The sequence below is a fragment of the Herpailurus yagouaroundi genome, unplaced genomic scaffold, assembly GCF_014898765.1.
Source record: "Herpailurus yagouaroundi ecotype Mexico unplaced genomic scaffold, PumYag 163, whole genome shotgun sequence".
NCBI lineage: Eukaryota > Metazoa > Chordata > Mammalia > Carnivora > Felidae > Herpailurus > Herpailurus yagouaroundi.
In genome coordinates, this window is record NW_024412404.1 from 40056500 (window position 1) to 40077713 (window position 21214).

At 36.8% G+C, this 21214-nt stretch overlaps 1 protein-coding gene across 5 annotated transcripts in view; it reads left to right on the forward strand.

The window, feature by feature from the left end:
* The window catches only part of SLF2 (SMC5/6 complex localization factor 2), a 57589-nt gene that overhangs the window by 16312 nt on the left and 20063 nt on the right, over nucleotides 1-21214 (forward strand). For 3 of the 5 annotated variants that reach the window (XM_040486194.1, XM_040486192.1, XM_040486195.1), the window contains exons 5-11: nucleotides 4783-5771; nucleotides 6748-6818; nucleotides 9076-9198; nucleotides 9587-9754; nucleotides 10984-11086; nucleotides 16370-16445; nucleotides 17240-17381. In XM_040486194.1, coding sequence (XP_040342128.1) covers nucleotides 4783-5771; nucleotides 6748-6818; nucleotides 9076-9198; nucleotides 9587-9754; nucleotides 10984-11086; nucleotides 16370-16445; nucleotides 17240-17381 — 1672 coding nt within the window. Of the gene's footprint in view, nucleotides 1-4782; nucleotides 5772-6044; nucleotides 6285-6747; nucleotides 6819-9075; nucleotides 9199-9586; nucleotides 9755-10983; nucleotides 11087-16369; nucleotides 16446-17239; nucleotides 17382-21214 lie in introns of those variants that run through there. The other 2 variants (XM_040486193.1, XM_040486196.1) reach the window with 2 other exon arrangements.

Below are 21214 nucleotides of genomic sequence, written 5' to 3' on the forward strand. Positions count from 1 at the left end.
CAACGTTTATTTATTTTTGGGACAGAGAGAGACAGAGCATGAACGGGGGAGGGGCAGAGAGAGAGGGAGACACAGAATCGGAAACAGGCTCCAGGCTCTGAGCCATCAGCCCAGAGCCCGACGCGGGGCTCGAACTCACGGACCGTGAGATCGTGACCTGGTTGAAGTCGGACGCTTAACCGACTGCGCCACCCAGGCGCCCCTAATTTATTAATTTTTAAATAAAATTGTACGTCAGTGGCACTTTTTAAAAACAAATTTGTTTAAATGCACAGTTGGCTTCCTAGAGGTGAATTGAATGTCTCAGGTTAGTTAAGAGTTTGGTAAAATTACATTGAAAAGGAATAGTCCTTGAATTTAGTTTGTGTAGCCCATGGTTTGTCTTGACTTTTTTGCCTCTTTTAAGAGTTCCTAGCAGCAACATGTTTCTCATTTTGGTATTCAGTGTTCTGCTGAATTTGCCTACATCAAGCAGCATAATCTTACTGAGGTCTTGGTATTATAGATGCTTTGTATAAAGTTGAAACTGCTATCATGATCCAAAACAGTGTTATCCTAATATTTCAAATACTAAGATACCTTTTTAATATCAAATTTCAAGGACACCTGTATGATAACTGGTTTGTGCTTCTAGTATCTGTTGGCTGAGCAAATAACATAATAACAAACAGCTAGTGTTAATTCAGTAGTTCCTAAAGTATCTTTACCTTTTTTTAAACTAGAAAATAGAACAGTATAAAATTCAAACGCTTGCAGAAATTTATAACAGAAAATGAAAGGCCCTTAGAAATAACAACCATTAATAGTCTAGTGTATCAGATTTTTTTCTGCCATGATTACAAACTTTGAAAAATGGATTTTACAGATTTCTACACTCAGTAAGATACAGTGGACATAATGATAATAGCCAAGGTTTATTGAGCACTTACTGTGTGCCATGCCCTCTTCTATGTGCTTTTAACTTGTTTGATCTTCACATCTTTTTAAGATACTTTTAGAAATGAAAAAACAGGTACAGAGAGACAGTTGTGACTCCTTGTTCTTCAGGTTTCATGTAAAACTCTTAGGTTTTTTTTTTTTTAAGTATTTATTTTGAGAGAGAGCACAAGCAGGGGAGCAGCAGAGAGAGGGAGAGAGAGAATCCCAAGCAGGCTCCAGGCTGTCAGCGAAGAGCCCAATACAGGGCCTGATCTCACAACCATGAGATCATGACCTGAGCTGAAATCAAGAGTCAGGTGCTTAACTGATGGAGCCACCCAGGTGCCCCTCATGTAAAATTCTGTTTTTTATATATTCTAGAGGTACATTGCATTTTGACCAGGTGATCTCAGGTGTTAAAATCCGAAACCATAGTTTACCATCATAGAAGGAGCTTCTAGAATACAGGAATAAATTTGAAGTTTTATGTGGTTCTTAAAGTTTTTATTTAATTTTTAAAAAAATTTTTTATGTTTATTCATTTTTGAAAGACAGAGAGAGAGAGCACAAGCAGGTGTGGGGTGGAGAGAGAGGGGGGACACGGAATCTGAAGCAGGCTCCAGGCTCTGAGCTGTCAGCGCAGAGCCCAACACGGGGCTCGAACTCACGAACTGAGAGATCATGACCTGAGCCGAAGTCAGACGCTCAACCGACTGAGCCACCCAGGCGCCCCAATTTTTTATTTAATTTTTACATTACTGTTGGTTTTAGTGATCAAATTTCATTGAATTTTGACATTATGAAGTACAAGAACAATACTTTCTTAGCAATGAGATTACTCCTGTACTCACGGTATTACACATTTGTAATAAATGATCACTTTGCACTGAGGTGAGCAGAAGAACAAAATATTTTTAGGTTTGCTCTGCCAACATAAGGGGCTGCTGGTGGTGGTGTTGCCACCAAGCTCTTCAGCTTTTTTTCTCTCTGATAATGACTAAGATAAAAATTCTCTTCAGTTCATGGTTGCAAATTTCATCAGTGTTGCCTGCAGTAGTTTCATTTATACAAACCCACATACTGAAGTTTTTGAACAGTGCTTGAAAAAGATGTTTTCTGCATATTGTCACAGGCAGATTTAAGATGGTTGCCTTCACTTATATTTTTATTTCTAATATCTTTGCATGTTTCATAATCATTAATTATGGTTTTATACTTTTTAAAAATTTATGTTATTTTTTTAAGTTTATTTATTTATTTTTGAAAGAGGGAGGGAGAGAGAGAATCCCAAGCCGGCTCCGCACTGTCAGCGTGGAATCCGGTGCAGGGCTCAAACTCATGAACTGAGCCACCCTGGTGCCCCTTATGGTATTGCTTTCTTAATAAATACACATTTATACTGCATTTGACCATCACAGAATATAAAGGACATAAAGGGCTTTTTCACTCTAGATAACATGAAGAATGCTACTGCTATTATACTTCTCAGTTGTGAGGGTGATATATATAATCACACCTTTATTAATCACACACAAGTTAAAAGATGTCAGAAATGTTGCTAAAGACATTTAGCCCTGGGGTCTTGCAGAGTCCTGTCCTTGTGCTGCATTCTGAGGTCCAACTTATTCTAACATCCCTTGCTTATTCTATAATTTATTAATGACCTATCTCCTATTAATGAACATTTGGGTTTCTACCTTTTTTTGTATTTACAAACTCAATCCCTGTCTATTTTATATATATATTAACAGATATTTGAAATGTGCTTAAACAGTCTACAGTTTGTACAAGCAGTGCAAAAAGAATCATGCAGGTAACCCACTGCCCTAGAGAACTTGCAGAAGGGGAGCCTACCTATGGTACCAGTTCAACGTCCTCTAATTCTAGGTGTCAGAGCTCTTAATAAGCTGCTTTTTCCTAAACTTTGCCCAAAAACAGTTTCTCTCTCCTCCTGGTCAGGTCTTCAATTCTTGACAAAGCAGGAATTTCTCCTCATTTCTAGCTGTATATAAATTGATTTCTCTAGGAGAATGGAACTGAATTCATACTGGCGGTTCTGTAGGTATCTTTTTTGTAACCTCAAACTTAAAATATTATCAGTGTAAATCCACCCCAAGTCTTCTTTTTCTTGGTTATGTGATTTCTAATCCTATACTCTAAGGGACTCCTGTTCTTTTTTATATGACAGTTAACCCAGTAAACTGAGTGGGCATAGGATGGTTTTTTCAGGTAATAGGAAATATCTGGAGAAAAATGGAGATAGCAGCATTTGTTTATTAATTGATTTTTCATGTTTATAAATTGAATTTTTCAGATTATATATTAAATTACCCAAATAATTGCTTTTAACTCTTGAATTATTTTATTTTCTTAAACTGTTGATGATTTGAGGACATCTACCCATATGCAGAGAGAAACTTGATTTGGGGAATACCGATTATGTAAATAGTAATATTTAATGAATAATGGGTTTTAATTAATGACACTTTATTTATTTATTTATTTATTTGTTTGTTTGTTTGTTTGTTTGTTTGTTTATTTGCGGGTGGGGGCAACAGCAAAGGTTAGAGAGAATCCCAAGCAGGCTCCGCACTGTCAGTGCAGGGCCCGACACAGGGCCCAATCCTATGAACCTATACATCACACTTTTAAATACAATGAGAAATTTTTTAAACTTGGTTAACTCAAATAGATATGCTTTACTAAAGGTCTTCTGGATGAAACTCCTAAATGTAGGTGGCTTAAAACAACAGAAATTTATTTTCTCATGGTCCTAGAAGCTAGAAATCCAAAATTAAGATTATTAGCAGGGCCGTGCTCTAACCAGTCTAGGAGAGAATCCTTCCTTGCCTTTTCTAGCTTCTGGTGTTTGCCTACAATTCTTGGCATTCCTTGACTTGTAGATGCAGCACTCCTATCACATGGCATCTTTTCCCTGTGTGTTTTCACATCATCTTCCCTCTTCAAGTGTGTCTCCATGTCCAAATTTTGCCTTTTGAAGGAACCCAAAGAGAAAGGTACTTGGGTTCAACTAAAATGCCTCCCTGCTCCGCCCAGAGAAGCACGTCTTTGTGAGAACCAATGGAAAGGAGCTTGAGGTGCTGCAATCCATTCCCTATGAATTCATGGCATGATAATGTAACAAAAAAAAAAAGATTGCAAATTTCCCTTTTATCTAAGGACACCAGTTATGACTGCATTAGGACCCACCCAAATGACGTCATTTTAACTTGATTACCCCTGTAAAGATCCTGTTTCGAGTTGAAGTCAGACTCTGAGATTCTGGGAGTCATTTTCCAGAATTCATCCACAACTCATAACTCAGCTGAAGACTAGAAGGATGCACAGGAAAAATTAAACACTGGCAAGAGAAACTTGGGTGGATTTTTTTTAATTGAGAAATTAAAATTTGTCTGCTTTCAACTAGTGATTGTATACATGTTTTAAGGTACTATAAATTTAGATGTAGAAGTATTTCATTTCTGGAAGCAGATAGCCCTTGGTCTAAGAAAGAATATCTGAACTTTGAGGGAAAGTGCCTTTCCAATCCTTTCCATGATACAGATAAGCAATTTTTGTGTTTGGGGAGCAGCACCTTAAATTTTGTTTGGGTGATAAACTTTTAATAGCTTTGGAATGAAAATGAGCATTGTCATTAGCTTTAAATTTCTTAAGACACCAGTATTTATTATTAATAAAATAAATGGTAGTATGAACTCTTTTTCCTTATCCTACATATGTTAAATGATCTCAGCCTAAACTTTTAGAATTTAAGCTTTTTGTTGGAGTGTTCTAAACACTCAATAAACTTTACTAAGATAGGAAAATATACTTTTCACTAATCTGGCAAAAATTAAATTTTAGCAGGGTCTAAGCAGAATAAATTCCCTGACAAAAGAAAAAGGAACTCTGTGGACTCAGATCTGAAAAGCACAAGAGAATCTATAATGCCAAAAGTAAAAGAGTCCTTCCTTGAGAAGCGTCCTGACGGATCACATCAGAGAGAGAAATTTATAAAACATATTGCACTGAAGACACCTGGGGATGTGTTGCGCTTGGAAGATATATCCAAGGAACCCAGTGAAGAAGTTGATCGCTCCTCTGGAGGCTTGGCACCTTCAAATTCTGGCCACCATTCTTCCAGGAATAGTGACCAAATCCGTGTGGCAAGTACCAAAGAGACTAAGATGCAGAAACCCCACTTATCTTTACCTCAGGAAAAGTCTGCCGATAAAAAAGCTAGCAGCCTTCAGAAAAATAAACCTGCTAGCTCTGTGGCATCAAAGGAGACAAAACTTCTACCTTTACTTTCCCATGTTCCAAGTGCTGGTTCCTCTCGGGTACCATTAAATGCTAAAAATTGCACTCTTCCAGTTCCTAAAAAAGAAAAAGAGCGTTCCTCATCTAAAGAATGTTCTGGGCATTCTACAGAGTCCTCCAAACACAAGGAACACAAAGCAAAGACTGATAAAGCTGATTCTAATGTATCTTCAGGGAAAATTTCTGGGGGATCTTTGCATTCAGAATATGGCACTCCTACAAAGTCTCCCCCAGCTGCTTTGGAAGTTGTGCCATGTATCCCAAGCCCTACAGCACCTTCAGATAAAGCCCCTTCAGATAAAGAGAGTTCAGGAAATTCCAATGCAGGTAGCAGTGCACTGAAAAGAAAACTAAGGGGTGATTTTGATAGTGATGAAGAAAGTTTAGGTTACAACCTAGACAGTGATGAGGAAGAGGAAACATTAAAATCACTGGAAGAAATAATGGCTTTGAACTTCAATCAGACTCCCACAACTACAGGAAAGCCTCCTGCTCTTTCCAAGGGGCTTAGATCTCAGTCATCAGACTATACAGTAAGTAGTTCTGTGACATTTATCTTTACTTGAAGAGGGAAAGATTGATTAGTAGAGGGATAAATGGTTAGACCTTATTTTAAAATTTAGTATTTGTTGTGATTCATAATTGGACTGAAACTGGTATAGTTGTTGTTTGGTTGTAATGGGTTTCCCGTATCTTTAGTTTTATTACTGTAAATCAGTGGTCTCCAAACTTTCTAGATCATACACACTTCTATTAGTAAAAAAAAATTTTTAAGCATGTACTCCAATATATATGTATACGTATAGATTATATACATGTACCACTATACTACTGTGTACTTGCTAAAATATATACAAAAACGGAATTTAAAAGGAAGAAGAGAAAAGTATTTTCCTTTAGAAGTTATGTAGAAGTTACTATAGACTAAGTTCTACTGGAGTTTCTATAGAAGTTCCATATAAATAGAAGTTCTATTATTTTCTTCCTGCACCCCAATGGATCACCTTGCACACCCCCTGCTTTGGAGACCACTGCTGTAAATGAAGGTAGAGTGTAGAAATGTTGTTAATTGTGGTGTGCAATTTTATTTATAAAGTGCTTCATTCTTTCTTGGGGATAAGCTGCATTAAATTCTAGTATGTCTGTAAAATTTGGTGGGGAAGGTGTTAATGTTCCATGGTAACACCTAAAAATTGGTAGTTTGATTCCACTAAAATAGAATTTAAAAATAAAGACAGGGTAGCCATGGAGCCCTTGGGTGTTTGCAGTCAGTTCCTAAGGCTGGCAGGGTTTTGTAAGTAGTGCCTTTCCTAATAAATGGTAAAATCAAATTGCCTGCAGTACAAAATAATAGATTTAAAGCATGATGGTGAAAATTCTCTAAGAAAGGTATCCTCCTGGCCTAGGTTATTAAAAGCGAAAATATTCTTTAGTACTCTGAATAACTTAAAACATCCCAGTTCTTCTAAGATATGTTATGAAGTATCCTTAAATTTTCTTCTGTTTTAGGAACATGTTCATAGTGGAACATACACAAATACTTTAGAACGTCTAGTGAAAGAGATGGAAGACACTCAAAGGTTAGTTAGCATCGTGACTACCTTGATAAATTTAACGTTCTCCTTATTTGCTTGGCTGGCTTTCAGTTTACCTTAAAAAATCATGGGAAATTCGCATTTTGTGCTAGTACTATTACCGCAGTTTTGCAGTCAATTGTGTTAGAAATAAAGTATTCTTGTTCACAGGCTGAGTGAAAAGCTCAGGTTTTTATGGTTTACTGCATTCAGTAATAATACAAATTCCTTTCCACTTACCACAACTAGAATCTAACTAGTAGCTGAAATTCTTGATCAAAAGTATGGGGAGAATTTTTTGTGCATTTTTTTTATTGTGATAAAATATAGATAACTTCAGTTACCATTCTAATCATTTTGAGATGAGCAGTTCAGTGGCATTAAGTACATTCACATTGTTGTGCAACCATCACCACCATCCACCTCCAGAACTTTTTTTTTCATCTTCCCTAATGGAAGTTCCATACCCATTAAATAATAACTCCCCATCTTCCTCTTCTCCCAGCCCTTGGCAACTACCTTTCTGCTTTCTGTCTGTATGAAACTAACTACTCTGGGTACCTCGTATAAATGAGATCATACAGTATTTGTCCATTTATACTGGCTTATTTCGCTTCGCATAGAGTCTTCATGGTTTATCTGTGTTGTAGCATGTATCAATTTCCTTCCTTTTTAAGGTTGAATAATATTCTGTTGTATGTATATACCACATTTTATTTATCCATTCATCCTTTGATGGACACTTGAATTGCTTCTATTTTTTGGCTGTTGGACGTGTTGCTGCTGTGAACATGATGTAGAAATATCTCTTCAAGTCCCTACTCAATTCTTTTGTGTATATACCCAAAAGTAGAATTGCTGGATCATACAGTGATTCTATACATAATTTTTTGATGAATTGCCATACTGTTTTCCACAGTGGCTGCACCATTTTACATTCCCACCAGCAGTGCCCAAGGGTTCGTTTTTCTACATCCTCACCAAGACTTGATATTTTTTGGTTTTTTGGTAATAGCCATCCGAATGAGGATGAAGTGGTTCCTCATTATAGTTTTGATTTTCACTTCCTAATAACTAATGATGTTGAGAATCTTTTCATGTCCTTGTCAGCCATTTGTATAGCTTCTTTGGAGAAATGTTTATTCCGATCCTTTGCTCATTTTTTAATTGAGTGCTTTGGGGGTTTTTTTGTTTGCCTAGGTAGAACTTTTTAAAATATTCATATGTTCACCTAGTCCAAATTTTGAAACCAGCATGGCCAGACATGGTATTTCCACATCAAGTTGCTCTTAAGGAAGAAGTGTAGAATTGTGTGTCTCTCTCTTTCTCTCTCTCTGTGTCACTGTACCTCTCTCCCTCTCTCACACACACACATACACACACAGAAACCAAAAAGTTGAGGATCATAATGGCCCTAATAAAATTTGCATCACTAGTTGCAAACTGATTTTGCTAATGAGGGGAAAAATATATTCCTTATTTAAGGAATATCCTCAAAACTACCCCAGAGAACTTCACTAAAAGCTCAGCTGACTTGAAGTGGGTATAGATGTGTCCCAAACTTGATAAACAAGTTAGCTAACCATAGGAATTACAATTAGTAGGTCAGAAGTGTTCCCTTTTCTACATTTAGTTAGAGAAATTATCTCTATTATAAAATTCTTTTAAACATTTTCATGAATTCATGTGATTTGTGATGTCAGATCTGAAGTGGTTTATTTAAATTGAACGTTGTACAGACCAGAGGCAAAGATGCTAGTTTGATGTGATGATTGATTCTTTCCTGTATTGATAGAGCATTATATTTACTGCTCATTTACTATTGTCTTATACTCATCTACTGTGGGAAGGGAGCTGGGAGTAAGGACCTTGATTAAAATAACTTATTCCTGGCAGCAGTATAAGCAAGGACTGCAGAGCTAGATTCTCTGGCTTTGAATCCCAGCTCCTTGCATTGTGAGCTTGAGCAAATTAGCTTTCCTAAAGTCTGTTTCCTCATGTATAAAATGGGTAATAATAAACTACTACATGGGGTTGTTGTGAGGGTGAAAAGAATTAATACGTAAAGTCCTTAGTACATGCCTGTCACGTAGTAAGTGCTCAGTGTTAGCTATTGTGATGCTAGTGAAGATGACAATGATGCTGCTGGAAAGCCTGATTAACATGGTCAGGTTGTGTTTTATCTTTTGGTGCTGCTTTTAGGCATAAACTAAAGATTATTATTAGGGTAAACCATTTACTGTAACATTCTTTCAATTCTCAGGCTAGATGAACTGCAGAAGCAACTACAGGAAGACATAAGGCAGGGCCGAGGTATTAAGTCCCCCATCAGAATTGGAGATCAAGACAGTACAGATGATGAGGATGGCCTCTTAGAAGAGCACAGGTATAGCATTTTTCATAATGTATACTCTATTTAAAGCTTACATTTTTTTAATTTTGTGTGAAATAAATGGACCTTTGATGGGTTATTTACTTAGTAATCTGTGATGGTTTTCTAATCCATCCATGATGAGTTTGAAGGATAGATGTTAAGGCCAAGTTGCATTTTTGTCTTTTCTCCTGGTTATGGTTTCTTTTCACACAGACCCGTTTACTGGTTTTGGACTAACTACTAGCGAAAAGTGGGAGGAACAAAACACATGTTCTCATGCTAGTCTTCTTATCTGGAATTAACATTGTTCCTAAGAAAAGTTTTCTTTGTACCCAACCTTTAAATACAAAACCATAGACAGTGTAACTGTCTGGTATTCAATAATTTTTTTTTATTCCAGGGAATTTCTAAAGAAATTTTCAGTTACAATTGATGCTATTCCTGATCATCACCCAGGTGAAGAAATATTTAATTTCCTCAATTCCGGAAAAATTTTCAATCAGTATACCTTGGATTTAAGAGACTCTGGCTTTATAGGACAGAGCGCTGTAGAAAAGCTTATTCTTAAGTAAGTAGAAAAATAGAAAAACATTTTACTTTTTCCCATATAAAAATTTTCCTTAAAGGAGTTCTAACTGGCATAATCTCCTAAAAGATTAATTTCTGTGATAACCTATCCAGTTTCCTAATCCTCATTACTATTGTTTTTTGTGTTTTATTAATTATGGAATCAGTGTAAGATGGTCTCTTGGCATATTACATGCCTAACTAATAAAGATTAGTTGGGATTAAGATTAGCATATAATAACAGCAGCTGTCAAAATAGCAGGGGCTTTAAAATTTTTTTTTTTTTCAACGTTTATTTATTTTTGGGACAGAGAGAGACAGAGCATGAACGGGGGAGGGGCAGAGAGAGAGGGAGACACAGAATCGGAAACAGGCTCCAGGCTCTGAGCCATCAGCCCAGAGCCCGACGCGGGGCTCGAACTCACGGACTGCGAGATCGTGACCTGGCTGAAGTCGGACGCTTAACCGACTGCGCCACCCAGGCGCAGCAGGGGCTTTAAACAAGAAGTATATTCCTTTCTTATGTGAAAGAAGTTAAGAGGTGGGAAGTCCAGGACTGGTGTTCCACCATATAATCTTTCTTTGCCACCATCCTTAGCACCTGGTTGCCTCAAGTGCTACTGGTCTTCCAGTCTTTACATTCAAATTCCCAGAAATCCCACACATTTCTACTTATGGCTAGTTAGGTAGAACTTAGTCAACATGGCCACACCTAATTAATAAGGAAGACTGGGAAATTATTTTTGTTTCAGGCAGCAAGTGTACCTAGATAAAAATCAGTGTTCAGTTGCCAGGAGGAAAGGCAAGAATAGGTATTGGGATGGGCAGCTACCAGTCTGTACCACAAGGCCCAAACTGGTCTAATTTCTCTCAGTGCGTGAAATCTCAGATCCAGAGAGATCACATTAATTCCGGTGGTGAGGTTTTGGAAGTACAAACCCAAGCTGGCAAAAGCAGATGATGCGCTAAGCTTGATAGATACTTTCTCAACACTGCCAGCTAGTGTAGATTTGTCCACCACATAAATCTGGAGGTAGGCCAACAGACTGGATCAGCTTTAGGCTATCACTTGAATTTCCTTTATGAGTAACCCATCCATATTGGGGTAGAGTCCACCTCCATGGACTGAGGATGGTGTGCTTGCTCGTTTCCCTATAATGTCAGATGTGATGGTGGTAGAAGTTTCTTACCGTGAAAGTAACAGTCATTAATTTCATTTTGTTTTTTCAGATCAGGAAAAACAGATCAAATTTTTTTGACAACACAAGGCTTCCTTACCTCTGCCTATCACTATGTCCAGTGTCCTATACCTGTGTTAAAGTGGCTGTTTCGGGTAAGAGAACGTTTGGGGAGTATTGTTGTCTCCTGTTGCATTTCCTAGTCAAAAGCAAGCAAAATACCACATTTGCACATTACTAGAGAAAAAATTAGCTTATCAAACCCATGATTTCAGTGGGTTAAAATGAGGCAAAAAGAGTCAGTGTAGGTAGATTATAAAGGAAATGCTAATGCCAGTAGTGTGCAGAATAGTCCGTAATGTTAGTTGTGCCTAAGACATTTCATCACACTGGTAAGTCATTATTATAGTTAGGCTTTTTTTTTCTTTTTTAATGTTTATTTTTGAGACAGAGAAAGACAGCACAAGTGGGGGAGGTGCAGGGAGAGAGGGAGACATAGAATTCGAAGCAGGCTTCAGGCTCTGAGCTATGAGCACAGAGCCTGACATGGGGCTCAAACCCACGAACCAGGAGATTGTGACGTGAGCTAAAAAGTCAGACGCTTAACCGACTGAGCCACCCGGCCACCCCTAGTACACTTAGTTTTAGAAGAGTTCTAATTCTTACATTATCTGTTTTGGGGGTGGGAGCTTTGTGGGGTTTTTACAAATCTTTTTTTTGTCCCATTTTTATGGAGATTAGTGCATAGATATTTTTAGGATTTTACTTGTTTTCTAATATTTCCCCATTTGTATATAAATATCTCCAACCAAATGTTTCTCTTCCCCATTCATGTTTAATTCTTAAGTCTACTTAAGTAATTATATAAATTTGGGGCACCTGGGTGGCTCAGTTGGTTGAGTATCTGACTTTAGCTCAGGTCATGATCTCACAGTCCGGAGTTCGAGCCCTGCATCAGGCTCTGTGCTGACAGCTTGGAGCCTGGAGTCTGCTTCAGATTCTGTGTCTCCCTCTCTCTCTGCCCCTCCCCTACTCATGCTCTGTCTCTCTCTCTCTCTGTCAAAAGTAAGTAAACATTAAAAAAAATAATAATTATCTAAATTTTGGGGTGCCTGGCTGGCTCAGTCAGTAAGCATTTGACTCTTGGTTTCAGCTCAGGTCATAATCTCACAGTTTCATGGGTTCGAGCCCTGCATAGGGCTCTGTACTGATAGCGCGGAGCCTGCTTGGCATTCTCTCTCTCCTTCTCTCTTTGCCCCTCCCCCACTCACACTGTCTCTGTCTCTCTCAGAATAAATAAATAAACTTAAAAAATTTTTTTTAATTTTATAAAAAGTAATTATCTAAAATTTTATATTATCTGCATGGTAACTTTGTAACAAAAAAATATGATTATTGTGTGTGAAGTGAGAAGTGAGAGAAACATAAGGAGTTTATTCTGGGATTTAAGATAACATCTCAAAGAATGATGAGAACCTAGATACTCCAGTGTAGCCTTTTTTTCATTTTTTTCATATAGCTGGCATTTTTGAGTCCCAGGTGCTGGAGAGAACAGCAATGAGAAAACGTACATTTCTGATCCCCTGAGAGCCACATTCTAGTACTATAGAGGAGACAGACAGTAAATGTGCATATTTAGAGATTATGTCACGTGGTAAGTGCTATGAAGAAGTAGTAGGCTAGAGTGGATACAGAGAAGTATCAAGATGGGAAAGTTTGCTTTTTTAAATGTATGTGTAAGATAGTTGATAATGAGTGCCTTACTGATAAGGTGACATCTGAATAAAGATCTGAGAAGAAGGTGCTGGAATGAGTCACGCCACTGTGTGGGAAAAGGGCATTCTAGGCAGAGAGAATAAGTGGTGTGGACCATGAGGCAGGAGTGTTACTTCCCACGGTGAGGAGCTTCCTACTTGGACCCCGGTAAAAAAAAAAATTTTTTTAAACAGTCCTAATTAAATCAAAATTTGCCTCCCTGTGGTTTTTGTATAGTGGTACTAATTATCTTTTCAAGAGCTCTCCAGAATACGTTTCATCTAACAGTCCTTCGTTCATTTTAAAATAGCTATCATGACCCTCATCTCTCCCCAACACTAAACTTTCTCCAGTCACCAAATTTCTAGTCTCTTTACTGATCATCTTTCTGATGACCTTCAGCTCCTAAAATGCGTCCCCCATAAATGCACATATGCTCCAGATAAGGTCTTTTTTTTTTTGTTTTTTTAATGTTTATTTTTGAAAGAGAGATAGAGTGCGGGTGGGGGAGGGACAGAGAGAGAGAGAGAAGACCCAGAATCTGAAGCAGTCTCCAGGCTCTGAGCTGTCAGTACAGAGCCCAATGTGGGGCTCGATCTCACGAACCGTGAGATCATGACCTGAGCTGAAGTCAGACACTTTGCTCCCAGATAAGGTCTTAACAGCAGTCTCCAGTGAGACTCTTTCCCATCTACCCACTGACATATTTTTGTTTTATGCTATATTTATACTTTACGTATATTTTATATTATATATACGTAAATATGTATAAATATATATTTTTTATATATTTTTTATTTTATTTTATACTATTTTATACTATAGTTAAAAATTTCATTTGCAGTCATGCCAGAGCTTTGTTATTCTCTAATTATGTAATGTATCTTTTCTTAAACTTACAAGTAAAATTTTGCATTTATCTGTGTTTATTTTTATCTTGTTGATGTGGGTCCTCATATCCTTTTTTTAAATGTTTATGAGAGAGAGAAAGAGAGAGAGAGAGAGCATGAATGGGAGAGGGGCAGAGAGAGGATCACAAGCAGGCTCCACACTACCAGCGCAGATCCCAATGTGGGGCTCGAATTCATGACCCATGAGATCACAACCTGAGCTGAAATCAAGAGTCCAATGTTCAACTGACAGAGCCACCCCGGTGCCCTCCTCATTATAGCCTCTAAAACCCTGATGATAACGTTAAAGCATATCTTCATGTAAGCAGTTTTTATACTCTTCGTATTTATTATTTGAAAACTATAACAATCATTAATTACTTTTTCTATGTAAAACACTGTCTCATCTCTCTTTTTAAATTCCAAGTCCATTTTTCATGATGGATGGAGCATACCAACTTAAAACTATTTTTTCTTTTTTAGAAAGTGTGTCAGAATTTATTTTAATGCTATGGTTCTAGCATTTTTTTTTAATCTTTTTGCCCAAAGAATACAAAAACACTAACTCAAAAGGATATATACATTCTTACGTTTATTGCGGCATTATTTATAATAGCTGAATTACAGAAGCAGCCCAAGCGTCCATCAATAGATGAGTGGATGAAGATGTACATGCAGCACACACATACACACACAACGGAATATTATTCAGCCATAAAAAAGAATGAAATCTATGGTACTAACAGTTTGTAAATTTAATTGTTAAAGGGTAATTAAAATGTTCGCATTTTCCTGATTTTATCCTAAGTGTGTAAAACTAGAAAGACACTTTACTACTTTTTAAAAGCTTTTCCAAAGGGATTCACACTTAATTTTGAAAAGTTCAAGTAAAATTAAGATTTTTTTTTAAAGGCTTGTTATTATTTAAAAGGCATTAGCCTCCCCAGTTTCCAGGGACTGCTACATTTTAGTGTTTTCTAGATTGTTCTCTGTGTGTACATAGATTGCTGTATGATAGTATCAACAGAATGTGTTCCGCCTTACGGTTTTTTTATTGCAGATAACAAATTATTTTCACATCAGTATAGGTATGTTGTCATCCTTTTCAAGGGCTTTATAGTATTCTGTTGTAGTGTTATGCTGATTTATTTAACCCAGTCTCAATTGATAGACATTAGATTGTTATATACACCTCTTTACACATTTAATTATCTCCTAGTATTGTGTTGCCCACCTTAGAATTCGTTACCCCCCGAAAAAGATTGTTATCTAAAACTCGTCCTGTTTCCAAACATGCCTTTGAGGGGTGCTGCCCACTAGTGGCAAAACATAACACAAACATGATAACCGACTTTTTGACTCAGGTTGATTTTGAAAATGGCAGAAACACACAAATGACACAAATACTAACATACAGTAACACAGATATGCCTGATTGAAACCAGAGTTTGAGTTATTCACCCTTATGTGTTAGATTTAAATTTACTGTAATCATAATCTATGGCTACAAAACAAAAGGGAAAGAGGAATGTTTTCCCCTACAAAACCACTTTAAAATTACTTTCAGGGGTACGTGGGTGGTTCAGTTGGTTAAGCATCCAACTCTTGATTTTGGCTCAGGTCATCATCTCTGGTTCGGGAGCTCGAGTCTCCGATCAGGCTCTGCCCTGACAGCATGGAGCCTGCTTGGGATTCTCTCTCCCTCTCTCCCTCTGCTCCTCCCCTTCTTGCATGTTCTCACACTCGCTCTCTCTCTCTCTTAAAATAAATAAACATTAAAAAGATAAAATCACTGGGGCGCCTGGGTGGCGCAGTCGGTTAGGCGTCCGACTTCAGCCAGGTCACGATCTCGCGGTCCGTGAGTTCGAGCCCCGCGTCAGGCTCTGGGCTGATGGCTCAGAGCCTGGAGCCTGTTTCCGATTCTGTGTCTCCCTCTCTCTCTGCCCCTCCCCCGTTCATGCTCTGTCTCTCTCTGTCCCAAAAATAAATAAACGTTGGAAAAAAAAAATTTAAAAAAAAAAAAAAAAAAAAGATAAAATCACTTTCAATATGTCACATGATTCTTTAAAAATTTTTGAAACTTGAGATTTTGTTCCCAAAAAATGGTCTTGTAAAGTTAAATTATATGCCTCTGCATATAAATTCTGTATGTAAAAAGGCTAACTAGATCAAAGTATAAAGACAATAACCTTGCTTAAATATTACCAAATTCCTTTTTAAATTTTACCAAATTATACTTACACTAAGCATACTACCCCTTTCCTAGTACCCTGTGAATAGTGGGTATTATCAATATTCTTGATCTTTAACAATCTCAAAGTCAAGCTTCTCTTGACACGCTAATGATAGCTTGTCATTTCTCTTTGCATTTCTTTGATTACTAATGATATTGAACATCTTTTAAAAAGTATATTGGTATATTAATTTACATGTATCTTTTCAAATACTTTTGCTAGTTTATGATCTGATTAGATCAACTATCAATCAGCCTTTTCCTTGATGATTAAACAATCAGCATGTTTGAATTGAAGGGGCTCTGATTTTCGAATCAGACCTGGATTTAAATTCCAGCGCCTCATGTATTACTTTGGGTAAAGTATTTTAATTTCTCTGAGCCTGTCTGCTTATATGTAATGATGTATGACCACTTCATAAAACTATTGTAAAGTATTCAAATGAAATGCACATAAAATACCACATTAAAGGAAATGCACATAAAATACTTTTATGTATGCATGGCAAATAGTAAATGCTCGTTTTCTTCTTTCTTAATACTTTTATCTACTTTGGCAGATGATGTCAGTTCATACAGACTGTATTGTGTCTGTGCAGATTTTAAGCACATTGATGGAAATAACAATTAGAAATGGTGAGTATATAAATTTACTGATTAGCATTGTGAATTATTGGTTGCTATGTACACAGTCTTTCATATCGCTAAACATGTAGATTATTCAGAAATATAGAATAAAAAAATTTTTTTGATCTAAAATCTTTAATAATGAAATGCAACTCCAATCAAAAATGAGTATCTGCATTTTTCTAGTTGCACTGAGAAAAAGGGTATAAGATCTTGAGGTGACAACCCTTACCTAATACTTACCTACCAACTCATGGGTTACTGTCCTGGGTAAGTGGAAATAGCAAGTTTGTTTATTTAGCCATTTACTTTAACTGGCTTATTGGCAAACAAGTATTGTGCTGATTATGCACTGAGGAGACTGAAAATATCCGCTACAGAAATGTGACAATTGCTTTCTCACCTTTGAGATCCCTTATAATGCAATAAGCGTTATGATTTATGTGTTTCATTTGTTTTGAGGATTGGGACTATATGGGCACTGAAGATGATAAAATCTTTCTGTATTAGCAGTAGTTGATATTTTACCATTGTTATTTTCAGATTTTTCAAAATGTGTTACTTCCTCCTGAGTTACACCCATTTATTCATCATCACTCTCAGATCCTTTCATAAATGTCATTTCCTTCACATTTACTTAAACACCTATAATTCCTATATGATCATTCTAAATAACTATATTGCTTACATATCATTACCAGATGGCATTTCTGTAAAATCATGGTAATAATCCATGTTTCACATGCTGACTGTGCATCTGTGAACCTGGAATTTGGGATAAAATATTTTTTTCTATTAACTAGATACCTTCAGTGATTCACCAGTTTGGCCCTGGATCCCATCATTATCTGATATAGCAGCTGTGTTTTTCAATATGGGAATTGATTTTAGGTCTTTGTTTCCTCTGGAGAATCTTCAACCAGACTTTAATGAAGACAATCTAGTGTAAGTTTTCTTTTCATAATTAACTTCAAAAACATTCTTTTAAACAATTTGTAATACAATAACAGTTAATATTCATTTGATAGGTTCAGTACCCATCCTTGACTTTTTTAAATCTCTCAAAGTTGAAATGGATCTTAAGTTAGACACATTTTTAATCTAAAAGTCATCATCATGGGGGTACCTTGGGTGGCTCAATCGATTAAGCACCTGAGTCTTGATCTCAGGTCAGGTCTTGATCTCAGGGTTGTCATTTCAAGCCCTGCACTGGGCTGCATGCTAGGCTTGGAACCTACTTAAAAAAAGGGCGGGGGGGGGGGGCAACATCATGTTTAACAAGGAAGAAATAGAAACATTTAAAATCTTTAATTTTTTTTTTTTTAAATAACACTGCCCATTGTTATTTGACATTATTCTGTTGGAGGTACTGAGTAAAGCAACTAGGTAAGAGAAAAAATAAGAGATACAAAAACTGCAAATGAGTTGAAGGTTTCATTATTTGCAGAAGTATGTTAATGTATGCAAAGAAGCCTAACACTCAGCTAAAAAGCCATAACAAATTAAAAAAAAAAGAGAGAAATTGGTATGGGGCTCCTGGCTGACCCAGTCAGTGGAGCATGTGACTCTTGATCTCAGGGTTGTGAGTTCAAACCCCACATTAGGCATGGAGCCTACTTTAAAAAAGAGAGAAATTGTTATGGATGCCAGGGTGCAAAGTTAATAAAGAGAAATTAGTAACCTTCAGATAGATGAACTGTACCTAGTTTAAAAGATAAACTGGCTGGCTTAGTCAGTAGAGCATGTGATTTTGATCTCAGGGTCGTGAGTTTGAGCCCCACATTGAGGGTAGAGATTACATTTAAAAATGTTTTAATAAAATCTTTTAAAAAAAGATAAACCAGGGGCGCCTGGGTGGCGCAGTCGGTTAAGCGTCCGACTTCAGCCAGGTCACGATCTCGCGGTCCGTGAGTTCGAGCCCCGCGTCGGGCTCTGGGCTGATGGCTCAGAGCCTGGAGCCTGTTTCCAGTTCTGTGTCTCCCTCTCTCTCTGCCCCTCCCCCGTTCATGCTCTGTCTCTCTCTGTCCCCAAAATAAATAAATGTTGAAAAAATAAAAAATAAAAAAAATAAAAAATAAAAAAAAAGATAAACCAGACTTCATTTACAATAATAAGAAAAATATATGAAGTACCTAGGAATAAACTTAAATAGAAGAGAGTGTGTGTGTGTGTAAAAACATTACTAAGAGACAAAATAAAAGACCTAAATAAATGAAAGAGCATACCATGCTTTCAGATAGGAAAACTCAAAGCATTGTAATATAAATATGTGAGAGCACCTAAAGTTGAGCCATAAACTTAATGAAATTCGAATAAGAATTGTAGGGAGGGGGAGAGTTGAGACTATACAAGTGATTCTAAAGTCATATGGAAAAAAATAATATGCTGAAAATCTTTGAGAAAGAAGAGTTAGGAGGCAGGATTGGCCTTAGCATATATAAGTATGGGACAAGTACAAGGTTCAAAGCTGTCAGTGGAATGAAATAAGTCCAAAATAGAACCAAGTACATATAGATACTATGTAAATGCTAAAGGTGGTATTTCCACAAATGAGGAAAGAGTAGGCTTATTGAGTATCTGGTATTATCCAGTATTTGGAAAAATGAGTAGCCATCTAGAAAAAATTTTTGCATCCATACCTCAAACTAATAGAGCAAAGATTTAAATGTATGCAATGAAACCATAAAAGTAATAGAAGAAACAAGATTTTTATAACCCTAGAAAAGATGGTTTTATGTATGAACTAACACTCAAAAGGCATAAAAAGGAAAATTAACTTATTTGACCACATTAAAAACAGGTTACCATGACAGTGATCACTATACACAAAGTCAAAAGAAAAACTTCAAAAAGGAGTGGGAAAGAGATACATATTCAGATGAATTTTCCATGTTCGTATATGTATGAATGAAACAACTCTGGTTACAGACAAAGGTTTAGTTTCAAATTAAGAAAAACAGGAAATAGATGTAGAAAAATGGACAAAGGAATAAAGTGATCACAGGAATAAAAATGGTTCTTAAGCATGATAATATACTCATCTTAACTTCTAAGAGAAAGGTAAATTCTCGTTACTTGGTATATCTAAAGCCAAACTCTTATCTCTCCAGTTCCCTTTCTACTCCATACATGTTCCTTTATTGCTCCGATGCAATCTGTATCTGAAAATATATTGGATAGCACATTTTCAGATAAGACTATATTCCAGCACTTAATTTTTTTTAAATTTTTTTTTTGACATTTATTTATTTTTGAGAGACAGACAGAGACAGTGAATGAGCAGGGGAGGGGCAGACAGAAAGGGAGACACAGAATCCGAAGCAGGCTTCAGGCTCTGAGCTGTTAGCACAGAGCCCGATGCAGGACTCGAACTCACAAACCGTGAGATCGTGACCTGAGCCGAAGTCAGATGCTTAACCAACTGAGCCACCTAGGTGCCCCTCCATCAGTTTAAATAGGGAAAATAATGCTTTCCCAGCCTATCTAAAAAACCCAACCATTTCCCCCAGATATTACTAAGATAGTCAAACTACCTATATTTAAAAAGTTAAAATACCAATTATTTTATTAATTAACATTTAATGAATTCAATCATGTGTGGTAATTTTGTATGTTGTATGCAACAGATTTGAATTTTTCTTCACTGTTGCAAGCAGGTACTATAGTGGAAATAGTGAAATAAAGATATGAATGCATTAAGACATAACACATGCAAATGATACTTAGTAAAGTAGTTTATTTATTGGTTACTTATCAGTTGAAAAGTTGACCTCAGTGAGGTTTGGTGACTCCAGCAGGGAGGTGGTGGCTGTAGTCACTGTTGCTGTATAGTGATAGGCATTGATGAGGACAGGAAAGCAGGAGGGAGCTGGTGAAGGAATGAGCGAAATGTGATGAAATGCCTGTGTAGGCAACACAAGTACAAGACTGAATCCTGTTGAGATACGACTGCAGCTCTTCCCACTAAGACTCACATGCAACCTAACCATTTTTGCTGGTAGGCATGAAATGTTTGAAGGTGCTTAAATATTCAGATAGGGAGACTAAGATACTAAAAGATAGATAGTAGAACAGTTATTTTCTTTCTTTTTTTTCTTTTTAATTTTTTTTATGTAATACTATGTATTGCCACATTATTATTTTTTAATTAATTTATTTTGATGGGGGTGGGAGGGAGAAGCCCAAGAAGGCTCTGTGCTGACAGTGCCCCAGTGCAGGGCTCAAACTCACGAACTGCGAGATGGTGACCTGAGCCAATATCAAGAGTCAGATGCTTAACCGACTGAGCCATCCAGGCTCCCTGAACAGTTCTTTTCTTGACCGTTATTCTGTTAGATGTACAGACTTAAAATACGAGTCATAACTCTTTCTTTTCTACATTCCATCAGCTCTCACATCCCTGTGTTCTTCCTCTGCTCATCTCACAGCTGTTCCTTCTTTTTTTGTTCCCAGGGTCAGTCTGATTCAGATCCTCTTTTCATGCCTACTCTGGTAATAAAAAAATAAAAATAAATAAATAAAAATCTCCTTTTCCCCAGGGGCTTTCTACCCCCAAGATATTCTTTTCAATGTTGGAGGATTCCTTTTATGAAAGTATAGCCTTAAACTTCTATCTCCCCTATTCTGAAACCTTTACATCTTGTATTTAAGACTACAGTTTGATTCTGACCTATTTTTTATTTTGCTCTCCCTTTTGTTCTAACCAAATTGATTTGTTCGCTCTTCCTTCATATTAGTCATTGTGGCATTGGCTTTTCCTCATGCTGGTCTCTCACCTC